This window comes from Fundulus heteroclitus, chromosome 21 (assembly GCF_011125445.2).
Source record: "Fundulus heteroclitus isolate FHET01 chromosome 21, MU-UCD_Fhet_4.1, whole genome shotgun sequence".
Taxonomy (NCBI): domain Eukaryota; kingdom Metazoa; phylum Chordata; class Actinopteri; order Cyprinodontiformes; family Fundulidae; genus Fundulus; species Fundulus heteroclitus.
Window position 1 is genome coordinate 14,464,552 of NC_046381.1, and position 23,646 is coordinate 14,488,197.

A 23,646-nucleotide genomic window follows, 5' to 3' on the forward strand; every position below is an offset into this window, starting at 1 on the left:
AATCTAGAAAGGGCTAAATCACTGAGTCCTCTTTATAGTTTGTCACAAATGTGATAAACTGATCGACTCAGACTCACGTAGAGGACAAAGCCACCATCTGAAGAAACTGATCTGGTATAATGAAACAAAGCTGAGAAGATCTGGACGCGCGGCACTTCAATTTGTGAAAAAGAAAACTTTGAAGCAATTCAACAAACTTTCCTTTTCGGGCCCAACATGGTGTTTAACCTATCAGATAGAATCTCAACAGAACACAGGAAGTTCATGATTGTAATGTGACGAAAATGGGAAAAAGTCACAAATGTATTGACACCTTTGCAAGATACTGTGATAAAAGGAATAAAAACAGAAGCCATTGTAAGGGGTCTCTCACTCCAGCGCTCAGGGGCCAGTGCCCTGCTGCTGTCAGGAGCCTATCTGCTCAAACATGCCTGAAGTAATAAACCGTGGTACCAGAACTCTGTAGAACTGGACTGAACGCGGAGCAGGTCGTCTAGTCAATTGACTCAGATGTGTTGCACAGAGGACACAACTAAAAGTTGCAGGACACTGGCCTTTGAAGGCTGGTAAACAAACCAGTCGGCACATCGTACCAACAAGACTGCACATGCATGAGTGGGTTTGGATACTTTACTCTGGATTTGGTCAGAAGAATAATCCTGGTATCTGGTTCCTTCTTGGTAAAACGCGGCATCATGCTGGCTTCTGTCAGGGCTGGAAACGATGTGAGGCACAGGAGGAACAACAGGGACCCTGCAAAACGTGATCCCAGGATTTACACCCTGTTCACCTCCGTTTTGTTCAGTTTATCAATAAAATAAAGCAACTGTTAGCTACCATGGGAAGCCCACCGGCCCCTGCATGCCTGTGATGCCAGCGTAATAATCCAGCGGCGGGACCATTTGCACTGTTCCCATCCCTGGCGGGGGAAACGGGTTCACCGGCAGCTGACTGAAGGCTGGACCGAAGCGAACCAGGGGGCTCGGTCCAGGAGCTCTGTGTGGTGAGCTTTCAGGGCGATTGTCCCATTTAGGATCCAAAACATCCGGTGTCAGGCTCTGGTGCTCCCGAGGTGCGGCGCCCAACCGCTGTTTGCGAAATAATGTATCACGTTTGAGCGATTAGCCAGGCTGCAGGGCATTTTATCACCTTTTCTTTTTTCTTTAAATGCGGTTCATCTACCTCTTTCCCAGAATCTGTAGCATCAACGTTCAGCAACGCTTTCTTCTCCCTGAGAGCAAAAGATATTTACAAAATCGTCACATGTTGACACTCAAGGTCACGTCATACAGTGCTGTGGAAGCTCACAAGTTCATCATACATCCATTTACTGCCTAAACAGCTCGCAGTATGCTGGAAAATCATGTACTATCTGTCATAGATCCCCTTTTGGCCAATTTATTGCATAAAACCCTATACACTGCTCAAAAAATAAAGCCAACACTTAAACAACACAATATAACTTTAAGTGTCCTTTATTTTTTTGAGCAGTATATATATATATATATATATATATATATATATATATATATATATATATATATATATATATATATATATATCAGATCTCAATTATGTTTCCCCTTATGTTGCAGCAAAAACGGTACCCAACAGCAGAGAAAACCATTCATTCCCAGGTCTTTACAGAACCGTTAGAGAGCAGCGAAACATCGGAAAATCTTTGTGAACAGATTCTGAAACAACAAACTGAGAAAGGTTTGAAAAGCAGTAATGTTCATGATTTAATACAGGCTCAGGTTTTGCGTCGTCCACTGTCATGTCATGTTGCTCTGAAAGATGCTGTTGCTATTTTGTTGCTTTCGAACCGTTGTCTTATGATCTTACTTGACCATTTTCACTACTGGTTATTAAGAATTGTTGAACAAACCAAATATTATAAATATGGGGGTGAATGGAGAATGTGAAATCAAATTTAATTCATTCATTTTGAAAACATTTCATTTTGTTCCACAAATATGTATTTTCTGGAAGGCAAACATGCTGATCCTGCTTTGCCTGCTACAAAACAAAAATCTTATGTGCATTAATTTAATATTAACAGCAAATATCCCTTGGAATGAAAACACAATTTACAACTGGCTTTGTGTGCAAAAACTTCCAATAATTCATGATTAGATTCAGTTACGCTTTTAGCAAATCCTTCCTTCAGAGGCTTCCTTCACCACACAGCGTTTCCCTGAAACGTTGCCTAATCTTAAATACTTTATAAAACCAGACAAAGCGTCTCTCTAAAGCTTGATATAGACACGTTATTATTATTTTTATTTACTGTTCATGTCATTTTAAATTAAATGTAGGGCAAATGTTTCTGCTATCCTCTCTCACAGGTCCTGAAATCATCGTGCTTAGCGCTGACTCACATGCTGTTGGCCGGATGTCTGATACTGTTTAAAACCATCAGAGTGATGATTGGCATTATTAAAATTACAATTCCCTTGTTGAATACCAACTTTATCTTGTTTTTCTGTCGCTCTGCTATTTGCTGAAGCAGTTCCTGCTTATACTGCTCCTTCTTCATCTGCGTGACGCTGCGTTCCTCCACTGCGCCTGCGTCAGCAACAGAGAATCCATCAGTAATCCGGGGAATATTACAAATATTACACATCCCTCTCCGATAAGGAGGGTTTGGGGGGGGGGGGGGGGGGGGGGGGGGGCGTACCGATCATGAGTCCGGTTGCTAATTCTTTCTCCTCCTTGTAGGTTGGAGGTGTGGATCTTGTCGATGTCTTCTCGTTCTGGGGCGTTGGACTGATCCTGAGCAAAGACAGAGAAATCACGGCTCGTTTAGACTGTGAGCGTTTCTGGGGATGTCTTTGATGCCGCCGTGCTGGGAAACACACCGTCAGAAAAACTAATCAGGGCATTGCAGGAGCAGATCAGCAGGAAGCAGTCAGTTACCCGGCAGCAGCTTTCTTTATTCTTATTAAAACAGTCATTCAGAGCTAAACTGTTGAGCTTGCTTACCCTGGCTTCCGGGTCCCATCGCTGCTGCTTTGGTCTCGAATAGAAAGGGCCTCCATCTCTCTGGTGTTTTGCAAAGCTCTGCCATGAGACCACGATAAACAAAGTGAATGCAATCAGGATGCTGAAACCTAACCCTTAATTCTGTGGAAATGATCAAAAACTGTTTAGGTTCAAAGTCATTGTGGATGAGAGAAAAAAGGAAGCACCTTCTCCCTCTGCGCTCTGGCGTCCCCCGTCCCTCTCTGTACTCCCGCTCATAGGTGCTCCTCTCTCGCCTCCTTCTGCGTCTGAAATCAAAGTCCTCCTCCTCTTCATCCGTGTTCAGCTCCTCCTCGGAGCTCTGTGTCTTCTTTGGCTGATGAATTTGCCACCTCCTCCGCCTCCGAGGGCCATGACCCCGGCAGTCCGGGCTCCTTCTGTAATCTCCTGCCTCGGTCAGAGTGGCGGCGTTTCTCCTGGATTCGGGGCTCTCCTTTTGGCGGGGCGGCGCGCCCGTCTGGGTATTCTGGAAGGACAGAGCAGGGCTAGACATGTTTACGGTGTCGGGCGCTTGAGTTTCTGGCTGAAGATGATAAATTATGGGGAATAAATCTTAAAGAGGCGAGATGGCTTAGTATCTGTATCTTCAGTATCGCGTAACGCTGAAGTTCTGAGTAAGATCTTGTTGCAGTGTTTTATACCTTAGAGGTAACAGGAGGTGCTCCTCTTGTTACCCTTCTGGTTTGAGGTTGCTCCTGGAGGAAAAGGTTGTATTCTTTCTGTCTCTCTTCTCTCAGTCTATCCTGTGACCAAAAAATAAATAAAAAAGCACTCAGTGCTTTGCAAAAAGATTCATACAGTTTTTCCCATTTGGTTGTGTTACAGCCACCATATTTCAGTATATGTTAATGTATTTACAGGTGATAGAGCAAAACAAAATAGTGAATAAATGTGAAGAGGAGAGAAAAACAAGCTTTTAATGTTTGTTTTTTTTTAATTTGTAAATAAAAACAAGAGAAAAGTGCCTTATATGATTCATGTTCAGCCCCTCTGAGTGAACACTTAGTAAAACACCTTTAGCTGCACTTATAACTGCACCTTTTTGGGGGGGTCCATCTCTAGCAGCTTTAACATCAAGAAATAGACATTGTTGCCCATTCCCCTTTGCAAAATAGCTCAGTCTCAATCAGACTGGATGGAACGGTATTTTTTAAATCTCCACAGAGTTCCTCGATTAGATTTGGATCTGGAGTAGGACATCCAACGCAGGGATACGGTTTAATCTAAAGCAGTCCACTGCAGCCCCGGCTGCATGTTTAAGGTCATTGTCGTGCCGGAAGGGGAACCGCAGCCCCAGTCTCTAATCTTTTGCAGCCTGTGGGAATGCGTTTGCCTCCGCAGATCAGCGGGGTTTAAATTACAGGTGGACTCTATTGAAGGCAAGTAATTGCTGGGGATGTTGTTTGATGGAGTAATTGAGTTGAGGGAGCAAAGAACCAATGCATGCTACACTCCAGCTACACGTTTAGAATCGCAAATGTGACACAACTTATAATTTTTGATAAAAATCTAGTATAGACTACTATAGAATCATTTTTTAAAGAACCACCATTTTATGTTTATTTATTTGGTTTCAAAATAAAGAAAAACATAAAACTTTTGGAAAAAGATTTATGTTTTTCCAAAAAAAAAAGATGGGTACATTTGGTAGGCTGAGATTTGTAAAAAAAAAAAAAAAAAAAAAGTAAAAATGTTCCAAATATTTCTCGTTTACTGTACGACAAGAAAAAAAGATTAAAAAATATATTACTGTTGCTTTTAGTGTCATCCTGTTATAAATAAATAAATTCTATACAAATATTAGATGAAAAACCAAATAAAAACTGCAAAAACCTGCATCTGTTATTATATCTATGCCGCTTGCGGCTCCGGACCCTCAGGCTGCAGACCCCTGGTCTGTCCCATGAAATCCGAACAAACTACACTGACGTTTGTGGTTGAAAAGATTCTTGAAATGTACTATACCAAACAATCCCACACCTTTATTGATATCTTCTCCTCAACGACGGGTAAGGAGAGAGCCTGATGCTGCCTGTCACACACGCGACCTTTACTCTCCTTTTTCTGAAGAAAGAAAGGAGGCCCAAACAGAACTGTGAATCCTCACTAGCTTAACAACAACAGAAATAATCAAATTTAAACGTGTTAAACCCTCATTTATTTATTTATTTATGTATTTATTTGTTTATTTATTCAAAGAAAATGATCAGACCTTGGAAACATAATCTTTGTACTCCAGCTGCAGTTCCAGCAGCAACTTCTGCTTCTTCTTTTCGTAATCTCTTCCCAGAGCAGATAAACCTGAATCTGGAAAATAATACAACATATAAAGCACTATAACTAAGTTATACCTGACAATACCACAAGAAACACAGGAAGAGACTTGTACAGTACCTCCGTCCAGGTTGTGGGATGTCTCCTGTGCTGCTGAGGCGGATGGAGGCATGCTGGAGATTTATTTATTGCACAGCAGCAGTCTTTGCCTGCGTGAGACAATCACACAACAACACGGTCAACAACTCGCTGCTGGATCTCAGAGCATTGCTATTATAAAGTGCCTGCTTTGTTTAAGTGCAGATGGGAAATATTCTCACACTTCTCTGCGTCATGGTCCCCGGAGAAAGTCCAGTTGTCGTTCGCGTCAGCTCTAAAGAAACGCGGCTCTTGATATAATGGCTGAGTGAAATTAAATTCTTGGTTTTAAAAAGTTTTCGGTCCGTTTTCTCGACGGAAACACCGGACAGAACCGCTGTACCGAGGCGCGGCGGGCAAAGCGTTGCGCGTTGCTGTGGGCAACCATGACGCGACGCGGTCCCGACGGGCTCGTGCCAGTTGCTAACACGAAACCGCGACTAGAAAAAAAAAATGCCTGATTAAAAATAAATAACTAAATAAATTAATATATTAGAAAGAAAGAAAGAAAGAAAGAAAGAAAGAAAGAAAGAAAGAAAGAAAGAAAGAAAGAAAGAAAGAAAGAAAGAAAGAAAGAAAGAAAGAAAGAAAGAAAGGAAAAACGTAGGAGAAAAGTGGCAAATGCGTTTTTTAACATAATTTCTGACTAAATGAGCACCCGGGCTTCAAATTTAGGTTACTCTGGGACAATTAAGATGTTACCCACGGACACTACATACACTACTGACAGTATAAACACATATGTGTGCATTTCCAGTAGAAATGCAACCTTATTGTGAATATCAAACTTTGAAGATGTTTCAATTTCTTGCATGTTTCACTCTGACCCCCAAGTTGGACGGGTGTCGAAGCTGCAGCACATGGTCATAACAGTTGATCATCTTAGACACTGAACTGGTACAAATGTGTTTATATTATTGTGTTTATTTGTTTGTTTGTTTTGGAACTTGCTAAAAACATGCGAATGAAGAATAAGAACTACCAGGGGAAAAGTAAGAAGTATTGTCAACTGTCTTGTGCCCAATGTGATGTCACCAGGGGTTGTGGAAGCTTAATTTTGGGAAGTCGATTTGTTTGGCTATTTAAAGCAAAACTGCAGAATAAATAAACGGAAAAATTAACGCTCTGTGGGGGACAAACGATAGCTGAAGTGAGTTTGGAGGTCAGGCTAGTTGCTATGTGAAGACTGACTGCTTGTTAAAGATCCTGTATGAAATTGTTTAGTCATTTTCATACTAGGTGTCAATAAATACACAGACCCACCATTAGATTTTTAACTGTACTTAGCATGTCAATGTTCCTCTTTCCTGTCTGTCTGTATATACATATAATTACGTATGGCCTATATTTGTAAAGTAACACATAACAAATTCAAAGTAAAAAAAAAAAGGAGAAAGAAAAAGCTTATTTTTATGTTTTTAAGAACAGCCGCTAGATGGCAGTGTATCGCTAAGAGTCAGCTGTGATCTTCCATGGACGATACCATTCATTAGGGGTGTGTTGTAACTTAACGATAGTAATAAAAACACTAGTTATTCCGACTTATAATGAAATCACATAAATAGTTTATAAATAGGATGTCAATGATACTATGTATGAATAATAAATCACTAATATTTTTCGGAAACAGTGGGAATCAACAGCCACTGTGTTTTCTTCTTATCGTCGTCTTGGTATCGTCCAACTGTCATGGCTTCCTGAGCGAGTAGACGTTAGGCCCCAACAAACCTGGAAGAATTATCGGGTTTAGTCTCTTATCCTGAGCGGAATTGTCGGAATTTTGTGTTTTCCCCACATCGGCTGGTATCATACTCGGACGTTTGACTGACCATGGCTGGGAGCAGCACGGCTCAGAAAACATGGGAGCTGTCCAACAGAATGCAAGAGGTGCAGAGCATCGATGAAATTTACAAATACGACAAAAAGCAGCAGCAGGAAATCCTCGCCGCGAAGCCATGGACCAAGGAGTAGGTTTGCTCGTGTTGTCTGCTTTTGCTCAGCATTTGCTCAGCTACATTTGGGATTAATTATACATTCTGTTCTGGTTAAGTTAAAGCTTAGCTAGCATCGAGGCTAACAGGCTGATTGTCCACGGCAGTTCTTTATTTGTTTACAAACGCCATCATTATTAGGTTTCATACCTTTATTTATAGGTTGGATTGTTTCCTACTCTCTGTGACAACCGGTGGCTTGAATTTGTGTTCATACATTTATCAGGATGCTGTGAGGAAATGTGATATTGTGACTAACTTCTGAGGCAGGGGGTTAACATTGTTTTTTTTTTTTGTTTGTTTTGTTTTTTTGATCTAGGGTCATACTCATTTTTTTTTCAACCTTTGCAAAATAGGTTTTTTTTAAATATACAATTTTATTGATAAGATCTATGGATATTTTATGGTCATTTATCTCCAAAATAAACAAAGAACAACAAACGGATGTGATATGAGTCAGAAATGTTGTTTTATTATGGGCACAAAATGGGAGCAGGACTCCGAGAATTAAACCAGATCTGCTGTAAACACAGAGAGATGTGACGCTTGTTTGTGTCTCTCTCCCCAGTCACCACTACTTCAAGTACTGCAAGCTCTCAGCTCTGGCCCTGCTGAAGATGGTGATGCACGCCCGCTCCGGTGGAAACCTGGAGGTGATGGGTCTCATGCTGGGGAAGGTGGACGGAGAAACCATGATCATAATGGACAGCTTTGCTTTGCCCGTGGAGGGGACAGAAACCAGGGTCAACGCCCAGGCTGCGGCCTACGAATACATGGCTGCCTACATTGAAAACGCCAAGCAGGTAAGAAGCGGACTTCCGCTTAAAATCTATGAAGAGGCGCATGCAGGTTTAAAAAGTAGCGCACCAAAACCTTCTGGGGATGGCTAGAACATTTTTCTGTTCGTATGTGTTGTGTATGAAGTGCTATAATTTCCCTCTGGGATTATAAAAGTATGTCTGATTCTGAAATCCAGCCATCATTATCCTTCAAGAAATAGTTTATTAATTTTTTAATTTATTTATTTATAATTACCTTATAGATAAGGGTATGGTATCTAAAAACCTAAAACTTGAAAATAAGATATTTCTTTGGTGAACCTTGTGATAAATTAATCAGTCTTGCAGCATAACAAAATAAGTTCACTGTCTGTTTGCCCAGTGTGTTTCATTTGCCAGACAGAAGGGGAAACAGGCTGCGGTTAACACTTTTATTTTACTTATTATTTAACGTTTGTGAATGGTTATTAATCTTTTTTTTTTTTTTTTTGAGCATCTCTCATCTGACTATTTAAGTCCTTCATCCGATTCTCATTGTGATGCTTCTAGTTAACAGGCTAATTATTTATGTTTTGTACAAATCAACAATTTCCTGTGGCGAGTTTGGTTTTTTTTAATTTTCTCATATAGTACTCTCAATAGTTAATGGTACCTCAGGATATATGAAAGGCTTTTAAGGAAATTCACTGACAGAAACATTTAGAAAAATCCAAATTTAAATTTAAAAAAATGTAATAAGATTGATTTTTGCCCAAAGTAGTTTCTGTCTCATAGATGTTGCTAAACAATTATTGATTCGTACTTTACTTTTGTAAGCTGATCAGAGCAGAAACCTTTCAATGGTAATCTATTACCTTTTTTTTTTTTTTTTTGCTTAATCTACTCCTCTTTTATGTCCTTGCTATTTTTTCCCCCTTTAATCAACAATCCAGTCACTGTTTTTATTAATTCATACTGTTGATTCTTCAGTGCAATAAAACTAGAGACTAATGTTTAAAATGCAGCACCAGGTGTAGTTGTTTTGAATATTGACAGTAAGGATGATTATATGAACCATAAATCTACCTTATAGATGTTGGACTCTCTTGGATTGTGTTCCAGCATAAGAAAACTCTGAATGGATGTTTTTGACTAGGACACTTTTTTTCTGTACTTTGAAATATTTATTTATTTATTTTTTAGGTAGCTTACCTAAGATGCATGCCATCATATCTCTATATTCTGCCTTTTTCTGAGAAACAAAAAACGATAATCTGTTAGAAATCACTATCAGAAATCCAATGGCTGTGCAAAGATAGAACTTTTCATTTGGTCTGATATAAATCTTCAGGTTTTAGCTTTGTCTCGCCGTCGTTATTTGTGTAACTTGAAGTTCTCGACACCCTGCATCTAATCTGCTCCCTCAGGTGGGCCGGCTGGAAAATGCCATTGGCTGGTACCACAGTCACCCGGGCTACGGATGCTGGCTCTCAGGCATAGACGTCAGCACTCAGATGCTCAACCAGCAGTTTCAGGAACCTTTTGTGGCTGTCGTGGTGAGAAAGAAAACACAAGCTTTTATTTATTTTACCAAAAAACAAAGATCCGCAACTTCTTGGATTAAATTATTTTAGCTTTACACCATAAAAGTCTTAAATATGCTTAAACGTTCACTAGAAAGTCTCGACATAAATTTACTCAGATCTTAAATTTCTACATTTCTTGGATCATTTCTTCTGTATGTTTTTTTTTTTTTTTTTTTTTTTTTGCGGGTGGCATTTGTTAATTTTGCGCCTTGCAGCTCCAGCTGAGCAGCTTTTCCCATTAAGCTGTGGCTGAACAGGAGGTGCCACTATGCAGGCGAGCTCTGTCCAAAGCAGTTCAGATACTCAGCTGTCCCTACCAACCTGTGCGTTTTATGGCTCAATCCGGTTTATTGTATTTTTGAGCAATTAAAATCCAACTTTTCTTTATATTTTCCACTTCAAGCTCGCCGGTCATAGGGAAAATTCCTATCTTGGCTTGAAGAGGGTTTTTAATAACTTGTTTTATACCCATCAGCTACACAAATGTAAGTGTTGCAAAGATAAATTTGACGTACTGAAAGTGACCAAGTAAGTCCTGTTTAAACTAGAAAGCGACTAAATAAGTTGTAGAATTAATGTAATTTCAAGCCTTTTATGCAGGTTTTTAAATTTTAAATCATGTTGGGATTTAACTTTCAGCTCCTGAAACTTGCAGAAACCCCGAAAAAAAACATCAGCCACACGTGTAACTGAGATTTATTTCTGTTTTTGTTGCAGCTCTCCATGTTGTTCTGGTTCATTTTTTTTTCGCTGGCTGCAAACATGCGCGCTGTTTACACCTCATTTGGTGTAAATGCTGGCGGCGGCCCGTAATGAAGTGTGCGTTTCCAGCACGCTGACAGCCGGAGTTGGAAAGGCTCCTGGGGGCCCGGTTTGAGCGGTCCCAGGGGGCATTGTCCGACCTCTGACTTTGTTTTCCCCTCTCTCTACTGTATCCTGCTCTCTGCAGATCGACCCCACTCGGACTATTTCTGCCGGGAAGGTCAACCTCGGTGCCTTCAGGACGTACCCAAAGGTAAAGCAAAGGCATTTAATGATGCGATTGTTTTCTTGTGTTTCTAGTTAATTAGTTCCATCACTTCCTATTTAAACTCATATCTATGTCAGTAGTTTTATTTTCTTTTATAAATGTAAAGGATTACCTGTAAACGCTTAACTGTCTTGTGCTTATATAGTAAGGTTAAACGTATTTCTCAGCCAATCTGTTAAACCTTTCAGGGCTACAAACCTCCAGATGAGGGACCGTCGGAATATCAGACAATCCCCCTGAATAAGATAGAAGATTTTGGTGTGCACTGCAAACAGTGAGTACGTTTGTATTTAAACCGTAGCTCTTACGTTCTGATTGTAGCGCTCTGGCTTATATATTTTTTTTCCCCCTGGACGTATGCTGTGTAGGTATTACGCCCTGGAGGTGACTTACTTCAAGTCTTCCCTTGATAGAAAGCTCCTGGAGCTCCTCTGGAATAAATACTGGGTCAATACCTTAAGTTCTTCCAGCCTCCTAACGGTATGTAAGCAACCTCCAGAATCAAAATGCTCGCTAATTGTTTGGCATTTTGATTTATGGTTAATTATTAGACTATAACTCATTCGGACATGTGGTCACCGGCTTGTGATGTCGTGATTTATTACCGCGTATCGGCTAAGTCCCCGTGTTTGTTGGCTTTAGTAATAAGCCGTGAGTGAACTTTTTGATAAGGATTAGCAGTAAAGTCGGAGGAGGATTCCTTCCCACCCTAAATATTGAAAGCCCGTCACGCTGATTTGCATCGCGGCGACGTTCCTCTGTCCTGCGCCCGTGTAAATACCTCAAAAAGACATCGGGCCTATCCAAACAGCGAGCTCTTTGACGTTCTGGATGAAGATGAATTGACTAGATGTCAAGGAGCTGCTGCGCGGGTGACAGGCTTTGTCACTAGCTGCACTGTCTCTATTCCCCCCCCCCCCCCCCCCCCCCCCCCTCCCAGTGAGGGGCCCCTGAGTCATTGTGTTTAAGTTACCTTCTCCACTATAAACATAACCTCACCTTAAGCAAACGTTTCACCACTTTCAGTCATTCACCGCAGCTCACCAAGTGTTTTCAGCAGCTTGTCGGACAGAGTAGTCGCCGTTCTCTCTCTCTGGAAAACAAATCTGTTGTCTAGGTTTTTTTTTTTTTTTTTTGTTGGCAAATTGTGCATGGTTTGGTTTCTTTGTATATATAAATGGATGTTTGTGTGCCGGACGGCCAGAACTCGGACTACACCACTGGCCAGGTGTTCGACCTGTCGGAGAAGCTGGAGCAGTCGGAGGCCCAGCTGGGGAGAGGCAGCTTCATGCTCGGCTTGGACACGCACGACAGGAAATCCGAGGACAAGCTGGCCAAAGCAACACGGGATAGGTGGATATTTCCTCATTTACTTCAGAGCGGAGCTTTAATTTACACATGAGCTGCATTAATTACCCACACCGCCCTGCGCAAGCAGTCATACCCATACAATTTTCATATTGTGTCACATTGTAGCCTTCAATATGATTTATTATTAAGATGATTATGATTCTTAAATTTACTGGGATTGGATGTGATCACCCAACACAATGTAGCACATGATGGTAAAGAGCAACAAAAAGGATACATGGCTTTCAACAGTATTTTCAAACAATGTGAAATTTGTGGCACCCATGTATTTAATAGCTCCTCACAATTAATACTTTACAGTATATATATATATATATATATATATATATATATATATATATATATATATATATATATATATATATATATATATATATATATATATATATATAAAATCACAGCTTGAAGTGTAAGAAAAGCATCCCCCCAGTATGATGCTGCCACTACCATGGTTCACCATGGAGGTGTTGTGTTCAGGGTGATGTTCAGTGTTGTTGCATTAATTAGGGGACATCTTTAAGCAAGCAGTTGCACTGGAATGAATTTATCATTGCATAGTGAGCTGAAAACATATGAACCCCTATTTTTTCAGATGTTTATTTGTAAAGATGTTGAAAACCATGTGTCCTTTTCCTTAGGTAACGCATGCTGCCATTACCTATGACTCCAAACAAAATCATTTGATCAATCAATCTGGTTTTTAAAATATTTAAATGTATAAGTTCTATTTGTTATATATTTGTTCTGCAGCTGTGTGTTGGTAAAACGGTAGATAATATTTGCTGATGGATGGATAGTCGCGGAGATGATCCGTCTCTCTCTCTTTTTTTTTTTTCTTTTTTTTGCTCCGCGCGGTGAACTCTGATCTTCATTTTTTATTTTTTATTTTTCCGGCTTTGTTTCAGCTGCAAGACGACCATAGAGGCAATTCACGGCCTGATGTCCCAAGTCATCAAGGATAAACTCTTCAATCAAATCAACACATCTGCCAATTAAACCTGAAACACAAAGCAATCTGGATTGTTCTTTGAAATTATTTCTTGTCCATAGCGGGATCTCGGCTGCCAAGTTCAGCATCATTTTTGATTTTAGAGTTTTTTTTGTTTTGTTTTTATTTAGTATAATGCAGTAACACATCCAAACAAAAAATAAAAAAAAATATTAAAGACTCCATCCTGTTTGTGTCTCTTTTTTTATGTAATCCAGATCATTTGATTCATGTAGACTATGAACTAAATAACCCAAATACACAGAGTATAATTTGGCCTCTAAATCAAACACGTTTTACGGCAAAACATTTAAACAACCCACCGTGGTCACATTTAGCTCCCACCCTGCACCGGTCAGTCACTTGAGTTTAGCTTGTCCCAGCATTACATAATAGAATGACGATGTCCAGCTCCTGCACAGGTTCAGCGGGACGTGGGACGTCCCGGCGGGCTCTCTCTCTCTCCCCCGTCGCTGCCGGGCTCTGGGCGGTAGACGTGCCGGCTGAGCGGCCCGGCTGCGGTTCAGGCGCTGATGCAGCGCAGAGGCACAAGCCAGGCACACAGAAGTCCATTCACCCCGGCGTGGGTCTGCTCTTCATCGAGGCGGACGTTCGCCCTGGCCTGCCTGTTTTTTTTTTTCCACTGACAGCTGTTGTGGCCTGCGTTTGTGTCGTGTCTTGTGTTTTTTTTTCTGGTATTGTAATGGTTTTAATGTGTATTTGTAATGTCATGTAGCGGGGCGGTGGAGGTGCCTGGCGTTTCTCATGCACATGAGTCGTGGCACCACGTCTTGTAATGATTTTCTTTAGCTGCTGTCTAAATCTGCTTCAGGTTTGAGCCTATAATAAATTTAATTATGGATATAAAATCGTTAAGTAAGGTTCCTGCAAAGACCGCTGATCAGCTCGTGTTTCTGTGCCAGGTATTTAAATGACCTCTATAGATGTCGCCCACAGTCCTGATGAAGTATTTAAAATATGCACCTCTAAACTAGTTCCGCCCTATTCCCTATTCATCGTTATTTTAGATTCATTGAAACATACTGAACTTGTTCGGTGTGTAAACACGGTGATTATCTCCAGATGGACATTTGTATGCATGACTAAAATTACATTAGGAAAAGCCAAAAGTCCATTAAGCATATTTTCTTTGTATTTGAACCCCACGGCACGTCCCCCCCGCTCCTTCAAAGAGTGAGCGTATTAAACGCTTGACACTGCTTTGAGTGCAGATGATTAATGAGATTAGTAGCTATCGGCTACGGGCACCGAAAGCAGGCGCTGTTGCTCGTACGACCCAGGTAAGATCTTGAGATGTTTAATTTGGGCAAAGTGAAGAATTAGGCAGAGGAGGCGCGCGTGAAGATGGAGAACGCAGCCCTGGAAGGTGGAGGTGCAACACTTCCTCCCCACCGTGTGCTTCTGCATAAGTAAGAGGGAGGTCTCTCCCTGAGGAAGCTCAGGTCGTGGCACGATGTAGATTAACAATGTAGGGGTCACTGCAAGGGGTGGGTTCCTGGCTGGGTGTGCTTTACTGAAAGATTATCTCTGTAATGATTGGGGGGTCTAAACTGTCATCAAAAGCAAACTTAAAAGTGAATACATTTTAAAAATAGAAGGATAAATGTTTGGTTTTCTCCTATGTATGTGTGTGTATATATATATATATATATATATATATATATATATATATATATATATATATATATATATATATATATATATATAAAGAGAGAGAGAGATTTCTTGTTTGCTGATCGATAGAAAATAACTATTTGTTGTCCAACCCACATTTGCTAGATTTATAATTTGCAAATTATCCATTTTCCTTTAACTTTTTCTCATATTACATCATAATCACACACTTTGGTATATTTCACTGGAATTTTGTGCCATAGAAGAGGACTACAATAACTGTTAAACGAAAGGAAAATTATGTGTGTGAAGTTTGAAAGACTAATGTAAAAATTGTCATTGGTTGTTTTGTGTTTTTTGAGCTGCCCAAACCCTGACAACCCCAAATAAAACCCAGGAGAACCAGTTATCAATGTATTGGCTCAACCGAGTCCGTCTGTGTGTAGCTTAATCACAATGTGATCTGTTTCTGGCCTCAGAGGTTTGTTAGAGAAAAGCAGTGAACAACCAGCATCATGAAGAGCAAGGAACACAGCAGGGTCAGGGAGAATGATATAGGGATTTAAAGCAGGTTTAGTCTCATAAAACGTTTTTCCAAGCTTTGAACATCTCGTGGAGCGCTGTGCAAACCAACATCCGAAAAACAAAAAGAATTTGCCGCTACTTCAATCGTCCTAAGGCATTGGTGTCTAGCTGGAGATGGGGGAGCATTAATAAGAGGGAAGCAGCAAAGAGGCCCACGATACCTCTGGAGGAGCTCTGGAGATCCACAGCTCAGGTGGGAGAATCTGTTTACAGGACAAATAAAAGTCATGCACTCCAAAAATCAGATTTTTCCTACAGAACAGAGGCAAGAAAGCCCCAACAACTCCTGTCTGCCGTTTGACACAACCAGTGTGGGGGCCGCAAGGTGGGTGCTCTGGTCAGATGAGACTAAAATTGATTCTAAGCCTCCAGAACAAACCATGCACATGTAAAACATGGTTGTGGCTGCATCGTGGTGTGGGGACGCTTTTCTTCAGCAGGGTCAGGGGAGCTAAATACAGACCAATCTGAAAATAAAACCTAGAGGCTGGATCTCGTTTAAGTTTGCTGCCCAACTTTTCTTTACTTTTCATTTTTAACTATGTTTTTTTTCTTTTCTTATGTTCTAATAGTCACTGAAATATGCTGTGGCTAAATAAACTTGCCGTGCCTCGATGACTCCAGAGTAGGGTGGAGGTTCACCTTCCAGCGGTACAATGACTCCAAACGTACAGCTAGAAATATAAAGGCACTTTATGAATCCGAGCATCTTTGTGTTAAAAACGGCGAAAGTTAAACCCCAAACATGAATCCAGTTCAAATACAATAACTTAAAAATAGCTTTTCACGTTTGTCTGGACTTGAGCTGTTTTGCAGAGAAAAATGGGTAAAAAAAAACGTGTTTACGTGTGCAAAGCTGGATCTATCCTAAAACACTTAAGCTGAAATCACGCCAACGAGTGGTTGTATAAAGTGATTGTTCGCCACTTTTTCAGCTTTTTGTCTCTCTAAATGACATTAACGTGACAGCGTCATGTTAAACGTTTAAAGGGATTATTTAAAGGCTTTATGCTCTGTTAAACCAACTCAAAATGCACGTAAATTAAAGCGAAGACAACTCTATCTGACTACTTGCGCCGTATTCTGTAACTAGTGGTTGCGTTGTTACCGTAGCAACCGCACAACACAACCTAGCTTGCTCCGGGCTGAGTGTTTCGAGCTACTCTGTTGGCTTTAATTTAAAATAAAGACATTAACCGGAAGGAGATATTAGTACTTTTACACCTGTTTTTGTAGGCGGACCCTATACTACATTGTTTTTTATTCAATCCTGCGTCTAGGTTTTATCTGCCACTTTCGCGGACTGGACCGGTGCTGGTAATTCAGTCACTGCAAATTATCTTGCAGATATTTTGAAGGTCATTTGTTTTCTTTTTGTCCCTTATCGGTTCCAGTACGGGTTGTGTCACACGTTATCCATCAATTTCAGACTTGGTAAGACCAAGACCTCTTTTTAATATATATAAATATAATATATAAAATATTAATTTATATAAAATGAATAATTTTATTTTGGGTTTTTTTTTTTACATCTCTTCTTTTTAATGATGTTGTGTCAGTGTTTTTAATATTGTAAAACATCTTTATACCCATCCATCCAATTTCCTAGACGCTTCATCCCTGTTGGGATCAGGGGTGCTGGTGCCTAGAGGGGGGGTATACCCTGGACAGGTCATATATATATATATATATATATATATATATATATATATATATATATATATATATATATATATATATATATATATATACACACACACACAGAGAGAAAAATGAATCATTTTAATTTACTTTTTTTACATCCCTTCAAGGCCACTTCTCTTTATAGCTCATTTGAAATCTTTTTCTTCTTCATATAGCTGTTTTGTGTTTTCCTTTTTATTTCCCATCACACATCATTCTCTATCAAATTCAATTATATTTGTTCATAATCATTCAATTTGTTTAATTTTCTTCTTCTTTAGGCCAATAATAGAGTATATCGTATTCCTCTGATGGCACCGGGACCTCCCTGGGCTTTTCTGGGCCCTCCGGCATGTGCCTGGAGGCCAGTACGGTCATCTGTCAGTAGCTACCCATGCTGACAGCTGTTTATTTAGCAGGTGGAGAGGTGATATATAGCAAAGCCTATGCTACAAGCAATGTAAAATCAAAGTGCAAAATTTAATACCTCGGTGTAAGGTCAAGCTCATAAAAAAGTCCCCCGGGACCTAAACATGAGGCAGGAGAGGAAACCGCTCAGACGGCAACCTAGGGGGTGGGGTCGCTGTGGTTGCAACACAAACTGAGAGGTCACTCCAACTTTTGCCCTCCTTGCAAATGTTCACCTCTTGGACTACGGTGGAAGTTTTTTGTTTTGGTATTTTCAACAAGATACTTTTAATTAGACATTTGAGGTTAAATAAAGATGTTGAGCCTATTCAGATTAATTCAGCTGCCCTCAAAAGACAGTTTCTATATTTGGTTGTGTATTAATCCGGCTAATATGTGTGTATTTTTCTTACAAATGGCTCAGGTCACTGCTGTGGGCGCTATGATTCGCTGAAAAAGAAGCGGAGCCAGCATGGTACGTCTGACAGTAGATCTCATAGCTAATTCTAGAAAACACTTCAAAAAGAAAAGGGGCCTGTCGTTCCTGCACTACCTGAAGACCCTCACCCATCTCTACTTTTCCAACAAGAATATCGAAGAAATCGTGAGTAACCAGCGTCGTTGCTTATCCTGTTCTTCTGTTTGTTTCCCAAATGTTCACGGTAAATTCTCTCTCTTTTTAAATTCATTTTTTTAGGGAGATCTGTCCATGTGCAGGAACCTCACCGTGCTTTACCTGTATAACAATCACTTAACGAACATCTGCAGCCTGGACTTTGCCTCCAACCTCACCCATCTGTACCTGCAGAACAACAACATCACTCACATGGATAATCTCTCCAATCTGCAAAGTCTCTCCAAGCTGTGAGTGCAGACGGTTTAAATTCTGTGGACGTGTGTGTGTGTGTGTGGTTCTCCTGCTGATAAATACGTATATACACATTTTTTTTTTTTCAAGGTATCTGGGCGGGAACAGGATTGCAATGGTGGAGGGTTTGGAGGAGCTCCGCTCGCTCAAAGAGCTTCATCTGGAGAATCAAAAGTTGGAGCCGGGGGAGCAGTTGCTCTTTGACTCCAGGACCCTCCTCGCTCTCGCTGTATGACCGGCATTTCACACTATAGTTTGCTCTCTCTTTTTTTTTTTTCTTTATGGATGTGTTTTTAAATGCTGGTGATGTCAGAGAGACTTCTGTTGCCCAAATCAACTTGGACGGTTTACTTTGTGTCCGCTCCAAGCCGTGGATAAATACACCGCGACTCTCAGCTCCCCTGTTTGTTTAGATAACCTCAAGAAATTGCTGCGACTCTTTGCAAACTCTGGAAGCCAAAGCTAAAGTGCATTGATTAACACCAGCAGTAGTTCAGATATATAAACGGCAACAAATCTAGATCAAGAATCCTTGTGATTTTTCCAACACAAACAACAGCCCTGCAGTGTGTTTCCTTTAAAAGGAAAGCTTGAAACGCACTTCAGCTACAATTAGCTGCTTACGTTTCATACTTTCTGTGATTCGTACAACTGTAGGAAGTAACATTGATGGTCCGACTTCCAAAACGGGCTTTAACGTGTCAGTAACGTGACCTCCTCTCTCCTCATTGACGTGAATTCTTTGCGCAGGACTCTCTCTGTGTGCTGAATATTAATAACAACAACATTGAGGACATCAAAGAGCTGTCGGTGCTGAAGGAACTCCAACATTTTTCTGCTGCGCGGAACAAATTGCTTTTTATTGAGGTAAGTATCCAATTATTTAAGGCCTAATGTCTTCTCGTTTGGTCACCTCGACTACTGGGAGGTCACGTGAAAGAAATGCGTGAATGTAGAGTGGAAGAAAAAATATGTGATTTCTTCAACATTTTGTTATATTTTTTAACCAATGATAACTTGGAAAAGCATGGCGTCCATTTGTTTTCTTTCCCCAAGAGACAATACTTTGTAGAACAACCTTTTGCTGTTTTTATTTTTTATATTTATTTTGGGTGGGGAATTTGTCTCTACCGCCTTTGCAGAGACTGAGATTTTTGTCCAGTCTTCTTTGCAAAATAGCTCCTGGTCAGCCAGACTGGATGGAAAGCATCGGTGAACTTCAGGTTTCGAGACTAGCCACAGATTATAGATCGGATTTGACTGCATCATTGTTCACATGACCATCCTATATCAGCTTTTACCTCAAGGATTTCCACAATTAGTCCTCTAGGCCCAGTCTCCTGGATGTTTTAAATGCGCCCGTCCCAACACAGCTGATAAGTGTTTTTAACATGTTCCATTTTTTCCAATGTGTTTTTCCACGCTCATTCAAATTAACTCACACCAGCATCACTGTCCCCGGTGAAGCAAAGCGTCCACACGGCATGATGCTGCCGCCGCCGTGTTTCACTCTATGGCTCATGCCTTTAAGATGGAGACATAGCCTTTTGCCTTTCTCTCCCAGTTATCCCCTACTTGGCTTGTGGCAAGCTTGGCTTTCTTCACACATAAGTTACACAACGTTCCCCCGGACCCGTCTGCTGTGTTCCCTGGCCTTGGTGACGCTGTTTACTCAATAATGTTCTCGAGCAAACCTTCGGGGGCCTTCGCAGAACAGCTGGATCTGTATTGAATTAAAGAACAAGCACACTTTATTTACTGCTTGCACTTGATGTTATTTGGGGGAGTCAGAGGGAAGCGGGAGGAACACAGGTACATACCGCCTTTATTCACAGCTTTGTGTTGGTCTGTCACACATGGCGCGTTGTTATAAAATGCATTGTTTGCATTCTTTTTTTTTTACAAAAACTGAAGGGGTGTAACTGCTTCTACACAACGTAGTGGAAGATGTGAGCTGGTTTTGCACAGAGAGCTTGGTGGACTGAAGGAGAACCACATCAGGGAGACGTGGTAAATGATAAAATGACCACGCCGTCCATTAGCTGATGAGGCTGACTTTGGTGCAGCTTTCTGCAGCGGTGTGTGAAATGATATGGAGAGCAGGGTTCGTAGGGAACCGAATCCTGCAAAAAAAAAAACTACCAGAGGGTGCCGGTCTGCTCGACTCGCAGAGGATCGAAATTATGCAGCAAATCAGCAAGCTGCTCCCCGGAGACGTTTCTCACTGACAGCTTTTAACAAGCACAAGTTTCTCTCTCTCTCCTTGAAAGGCTGGGATTTTTTTTCCTCTCTTCACTACCATTGGATCGCGCGTTTGACATCCTGAACTCACAAGAATATCACTTAATGAAGATTTGTCTAATATGCGAATGTCTTGAACTGATTTACAAACGAAAGAGGCTGAAAGTTCTTTGTTTGTATAAAAACTCCATAACTCTGGCAGCACTTTGTAAGGATTTTATGATTGACTGATTTCTCTCTAATGCAAATAACTTTCTTTCTTCTATTTTTTTTTGACCATTGATGGAGGTAATTGTTGTGTATGTGTCACTCTCAGCTGATATCCCCTATAATTTATACAACCCGTCTGCCACTATCGACTGCACAGGGACAGCTCTCTAAAGGATCAATTTCTTTTTCCGCAGCATTTAGTGAAAATCCTGAGGAAACATTATGGATTTTTTTTAAAATAGATTATGACAGCCAGTCAGCCAGGGTGACAAATGGGGAGCTTCTTCGGAGGCTGTTAGCCGCGCGCGGGGCAGAGAGGACAGAGGAATCGAAGCGCTGGTCAAATGCAGGTTCATAACTGCCCCCCCCCCCCTCGTCATTAGCTCAGTCAGGAGAGCCAGCCGGGCTTTAGTGAGGCTCCAGTCTGCGCTGCTCCACACGCCCCCGCGTTGGGGGGCAATTTGGCGCTGGGCTCCTCTTCAGCGAGGGCCTTCTGAGTGACGGCCCTGACACGATCATTTATCAAAGCCTGGGAGCGCGTGGTGCTCAAGGGGTCCCCTCTGAACTGATTGCAGCTCAGGTTGGAAAAGTGGAAGCGCTTTGGCCAAGACAGGAAGGCAATGAACAATCAGAGCGTGTCCAGAGAGTATTCATATTTCCAGGGCTTGGATTAATGTGCCTTTAGATAAACATACAACCGCAGGCAAGTCGCTGGAGGAGCCGGCCCCGAGCCGCCCCCAGGAGAAAACTTGGGAGTTACACGACACCGGCGACACTGTTTATTAAAACAGACTGATGTGTTGTTTATGCCTTTTTCTGCCTTTTTGGCTCGCACCTCACCTCAGCCTTCACTTTTGCCACTCTTCTTTAGGGGCTTGTCCGTGATTTGCTACCATATTGCAGCCGTGAATTATGTCAAGTTAAGATTATTTCCTCTTCAGCGTGCAAAGCACAACAGTATAAACCCTGATGCTCCCGCTTGAATGAAAACGACGCGCTCAGCCGGTGTTTTTGTTTTCTGTTGGCCGTGTTTGCAGGAGTTGGAGGGTGTGTTGGAGCTCTGGCCTCAGCTGCTCGCGCTGGATTTGGGTGGAAATCCTGTGTGCAAAACACCAAAGTACAGAGATCGCCTCATACCCGTGTGCAAAAGACTTGGTAAATGTCTTTAGCTTCTCTCCTGTGAACAGCAGAAATACACACGCAGAGGCTTAAACTGTTTTTTAATAAATGTATACATGCATACATATATACATGTGTATATATTATATATATATATATATATATATATATATATATATATATATATATATATATATATATATATATATATATATATATATATATATATATATATATATATATATATATATATATATATATATAAATCTTTTAAATAGAAAAACATTGAATAAAAGTAAATGTTTTTAAACTTCCCTCCTCTGAACAATAGAGGAATACAAAAATACATTAATGCTTAGGCTATTTTTCTTTTTTTATATATTTTAAACAGAAAAACATTGAAAAAAAAAAGGTAAATAATTTATTTTCTGTTAAATTATTCTATTGTTTATATAGAGACTCTTGATGGTCGGGAAATTAACGAGCTAACCAGGCAGTTCCTTATCAACTGGAAAGCATCAAAAGAAGCCAAAGAGAGGAGAAACAACGATCAAATCTTGGCTTGGCCCCTGGCTGCTCATCCAACAACAAGTGAGTCACTAAAGTCATTAATCTATTGAGTTAATTAGTTTTGAATATTTTAAATTTAAGTTTCTTTTCCTATAATAAAATTCATCAGACTTTGTGTGTGTGTATGACAGTTTCCCAGTTAATCCTTTTGTTGTGTGGCTACAATCTGAAAAATCTCCCTAAACCCGCGCGGTTGACGTCCTTTATGAGGCGGATAACACAGCAGATGAAAAGTCCCTAATGAGAGCTGCATGTTGGAGAGCCTCTGATTCGTCACAGTTTCCCTTGTCCTGCATGTGTTTGAGCACGCCAGAGTTTCTCCTGCGTATGTGACTTTGTTTATGTTGCAGACGACTTTGATGTGGGTCAGGGTCCACATCCTGGTCACGTCTACCGGCCCGCTAACATGCAGGGCTGGGAGCCACTGCAGCCTCCTGAGTCCAGCGTGCCGCTTTATCAAAGCCGGCATTTAACTCTCTTTCATTAGGTAATAAAGAAATTCTTGATAGTCCTTATTGATGTGATACGTTTATAGCTATGTAGCTACACTCCAGAAGTAGACCCTTTTTTTTTTACAAAACAAAATAAGTGATCTTTGTTTCTGACTGATAACATGTGTTTGGTCACTCTGGACTTAGAAAATATTAAAATATTTTTTTTTTCAATTTGGACTTTTTTTCTTCTTCTAGTAATCAGTATGCTTCCTCACATTATTCCCCCCTTTTTCAATGTGCAGGGCACACTGAAGCCGGTCCGGTGGGTGTCCTGAAGCCCAGAGAATCCCTGATGTCTCGCTTCTGTTTTGTCTAAACGCCTTTTTTCCTCCATCATCAGCGAATATTGAAGTCAGTGTAGGGCCACGTACACTGTAAATTCATTTATTGTGACGGCATTTCCCCTTAATGATTTGATTTCAACAGCGAACTGAATTAATAACCCTAATCCCGCCTGTTTTATCGCTGATTAGATTTTGTTTTTCTGCAGAAATAAATCATTTGCACAACTCACGCGTGTTATTCCTCCCCCGCCCCCCCCTCTTTCTTTTCTTTCACAATGCGTTTGGATAAGTGAGTGGACCACGAGATGCAAAGTGGCACAATCTAAATGATCCGCCTGCCCTATTATTACAAGTCCTAAGCAAACAGCACATGCTCCTATTCAAACAAG

At 40.8% G+C, this 23,646-nt stretch overlaps 3 protein-coding genes across 3 annotated transcripts; 2 read left to right on the forward strand and 1 right to left on the reverse strand.

The window, feature by feature from the left end:
- Positions 1 to 405: 405 nt before the first annotated feature.
- Positions 406 to 5,821, reverse strand: LOC105937944 (centrosome and spindle pole-associated protein 1). Its single transcript, XM_036125746.1, has 13 exons — positions 5,619 to 5,821; positions 5,419 to 5,507; positions 5,237 to 5,331; positions 5,005 to 5,088; positions 3,666 to 3,767; positions 3,192 to 3,490; positions 2,986 to 3,063; positions 2,681 to 2,775; positions 2,472 to 2,568; positions 1,183 to 1,231; positions 838 to 1,088; positions 635 to 753; positions 406 to 473 (listed from the first exon to the last, which is right to left on the reverse strand). Exons 2-13 carry the CDS (start codon positions 5,468 to 5,470, stop codon positions 406 to 408), a joined length of 1,389 nt encoding a protein of 462 aa, XP_035981639.1. The 5' UTR covers positions 5,471 to 5,507; positions 5,619 to 5,821.
- A 1,440-nt stretch (positions 5,822 to 7,261) lies between these two features.
- Positions 7,262 to 13,314, forward strand: cops5 (COP9 signalosome subunit 5). The gene is made up of 8 exons (XM_012879536.3): positions 7,262 to 7,403; positions 7,996 to 8,230; positions 9,613 to 9,741; positions 10,721 to 10,786; positions 10,990 to 11,075; positions 11,170 to 11,281; positions 12,006 to 12,154; positions 13,078 to 13,314. Exons 1-8 carry the CDS (start codon positions 7,267 to 7,269, stop codon positions 13,166 to 13,168), a joined length of 1,005 nt encoding a protein of 334 aa, XP_012734990.1. The 5' UTR covers positions 7,262 to 7,266; the 3' UTR covers positions 13,169 to 13,314.
- Positions 13,315 to 17,649: 4,335 nt separating this feature from the next.
- ppp1r42 (protein phosphatase 1, regulatory subunit 42) lies at positions 17,650 to 23,482 on the forward strand. The gene is made up of 8 exons (XM_012879547.3): positions 17,650 to 18,075; positions 18,169 to 18,335; positions 18,430 to 18,568; positions 19,090 to 19,206; positions 21,828 to 21,945; positions 22,366 to 22,500; positions 22,830 to 22,966; positions 23,216 to 23,482. Exons 1-7 carry the CDS (start codon positions 17,944 to 17,946, stop codon positions 22,964 to 22,966), a joined length of 945 nt encoding a protein of 314 aa, XP_012735001.2. The 5' UTR covers positions 17,650 to 17,943; the 3' UTR covers positions 23,216 to 23,482.
- Positions 23,483 to 23,646: the final 164 nt, after the last annotated feature.

Coding starts and splice junctions, on each gene's coding strand:
- LOC105937944 (XM_036125746.1), bottom strand. CDS start 5,470: ATGCCTCCATCCGCCTCAGCAGCACAGGAGACATCCCACAACCTGGAC. Junction 5,332..5,418: donor ATCCCACAACCTGGACGGAG/GTACTGTACAAG, acceptor ATTATTTTCCAG/ATTCAGGTTTATCTGCTCTG. Junction 1,089..1,182: donor CTACAGATTCTGGGAAAGAG/GTAGATGAACCG, acceptor TTTCGCAAACAG/CGGTTGGGCGCCGCACCTCG.
- cops5 (XM_012879536.3), top strand. CDS start 7,267: ATGGCTGGGAGCAGCACGGCTCAGAAAACATGGGAGCTGTCCAACAGA. Junction 11,076..11,169: donor TTTGGTGTGCACTGCAAACA/GTGAGTACGTTT, acceptor TATGCTGTGTAG/GTATTACGCCCTGGAGGTGA. Junction 12,155..13,077: donor GCCAAAGCAACACGGGATAG/GTGGATATTTCC, acceptor GCTTTGTTTCAG/CTGCAAGACGACCATAGAGG.
- ppp1r42 (XM_012879547.3), top strand. CDS start 17,944: ATGGTACGTCTGACAGTAGATCTCATAGCTAATTCTAGAAAACACTTC. Junction 18,076..18,168: donor ACAAGAATATCGAAGAAATC/GTGAGTAACCAG, acceptor TCATTTTTTTAG/GGAGATCTGTCCATGTGCAG. Junction 18,336..18,429: donor CTGCAAAGTCTCTCCAAGCT/GTGAGTGCAGAC, acceptor TTTTTTTTCAAG/GTATCTGGGCGGGAACAGGA.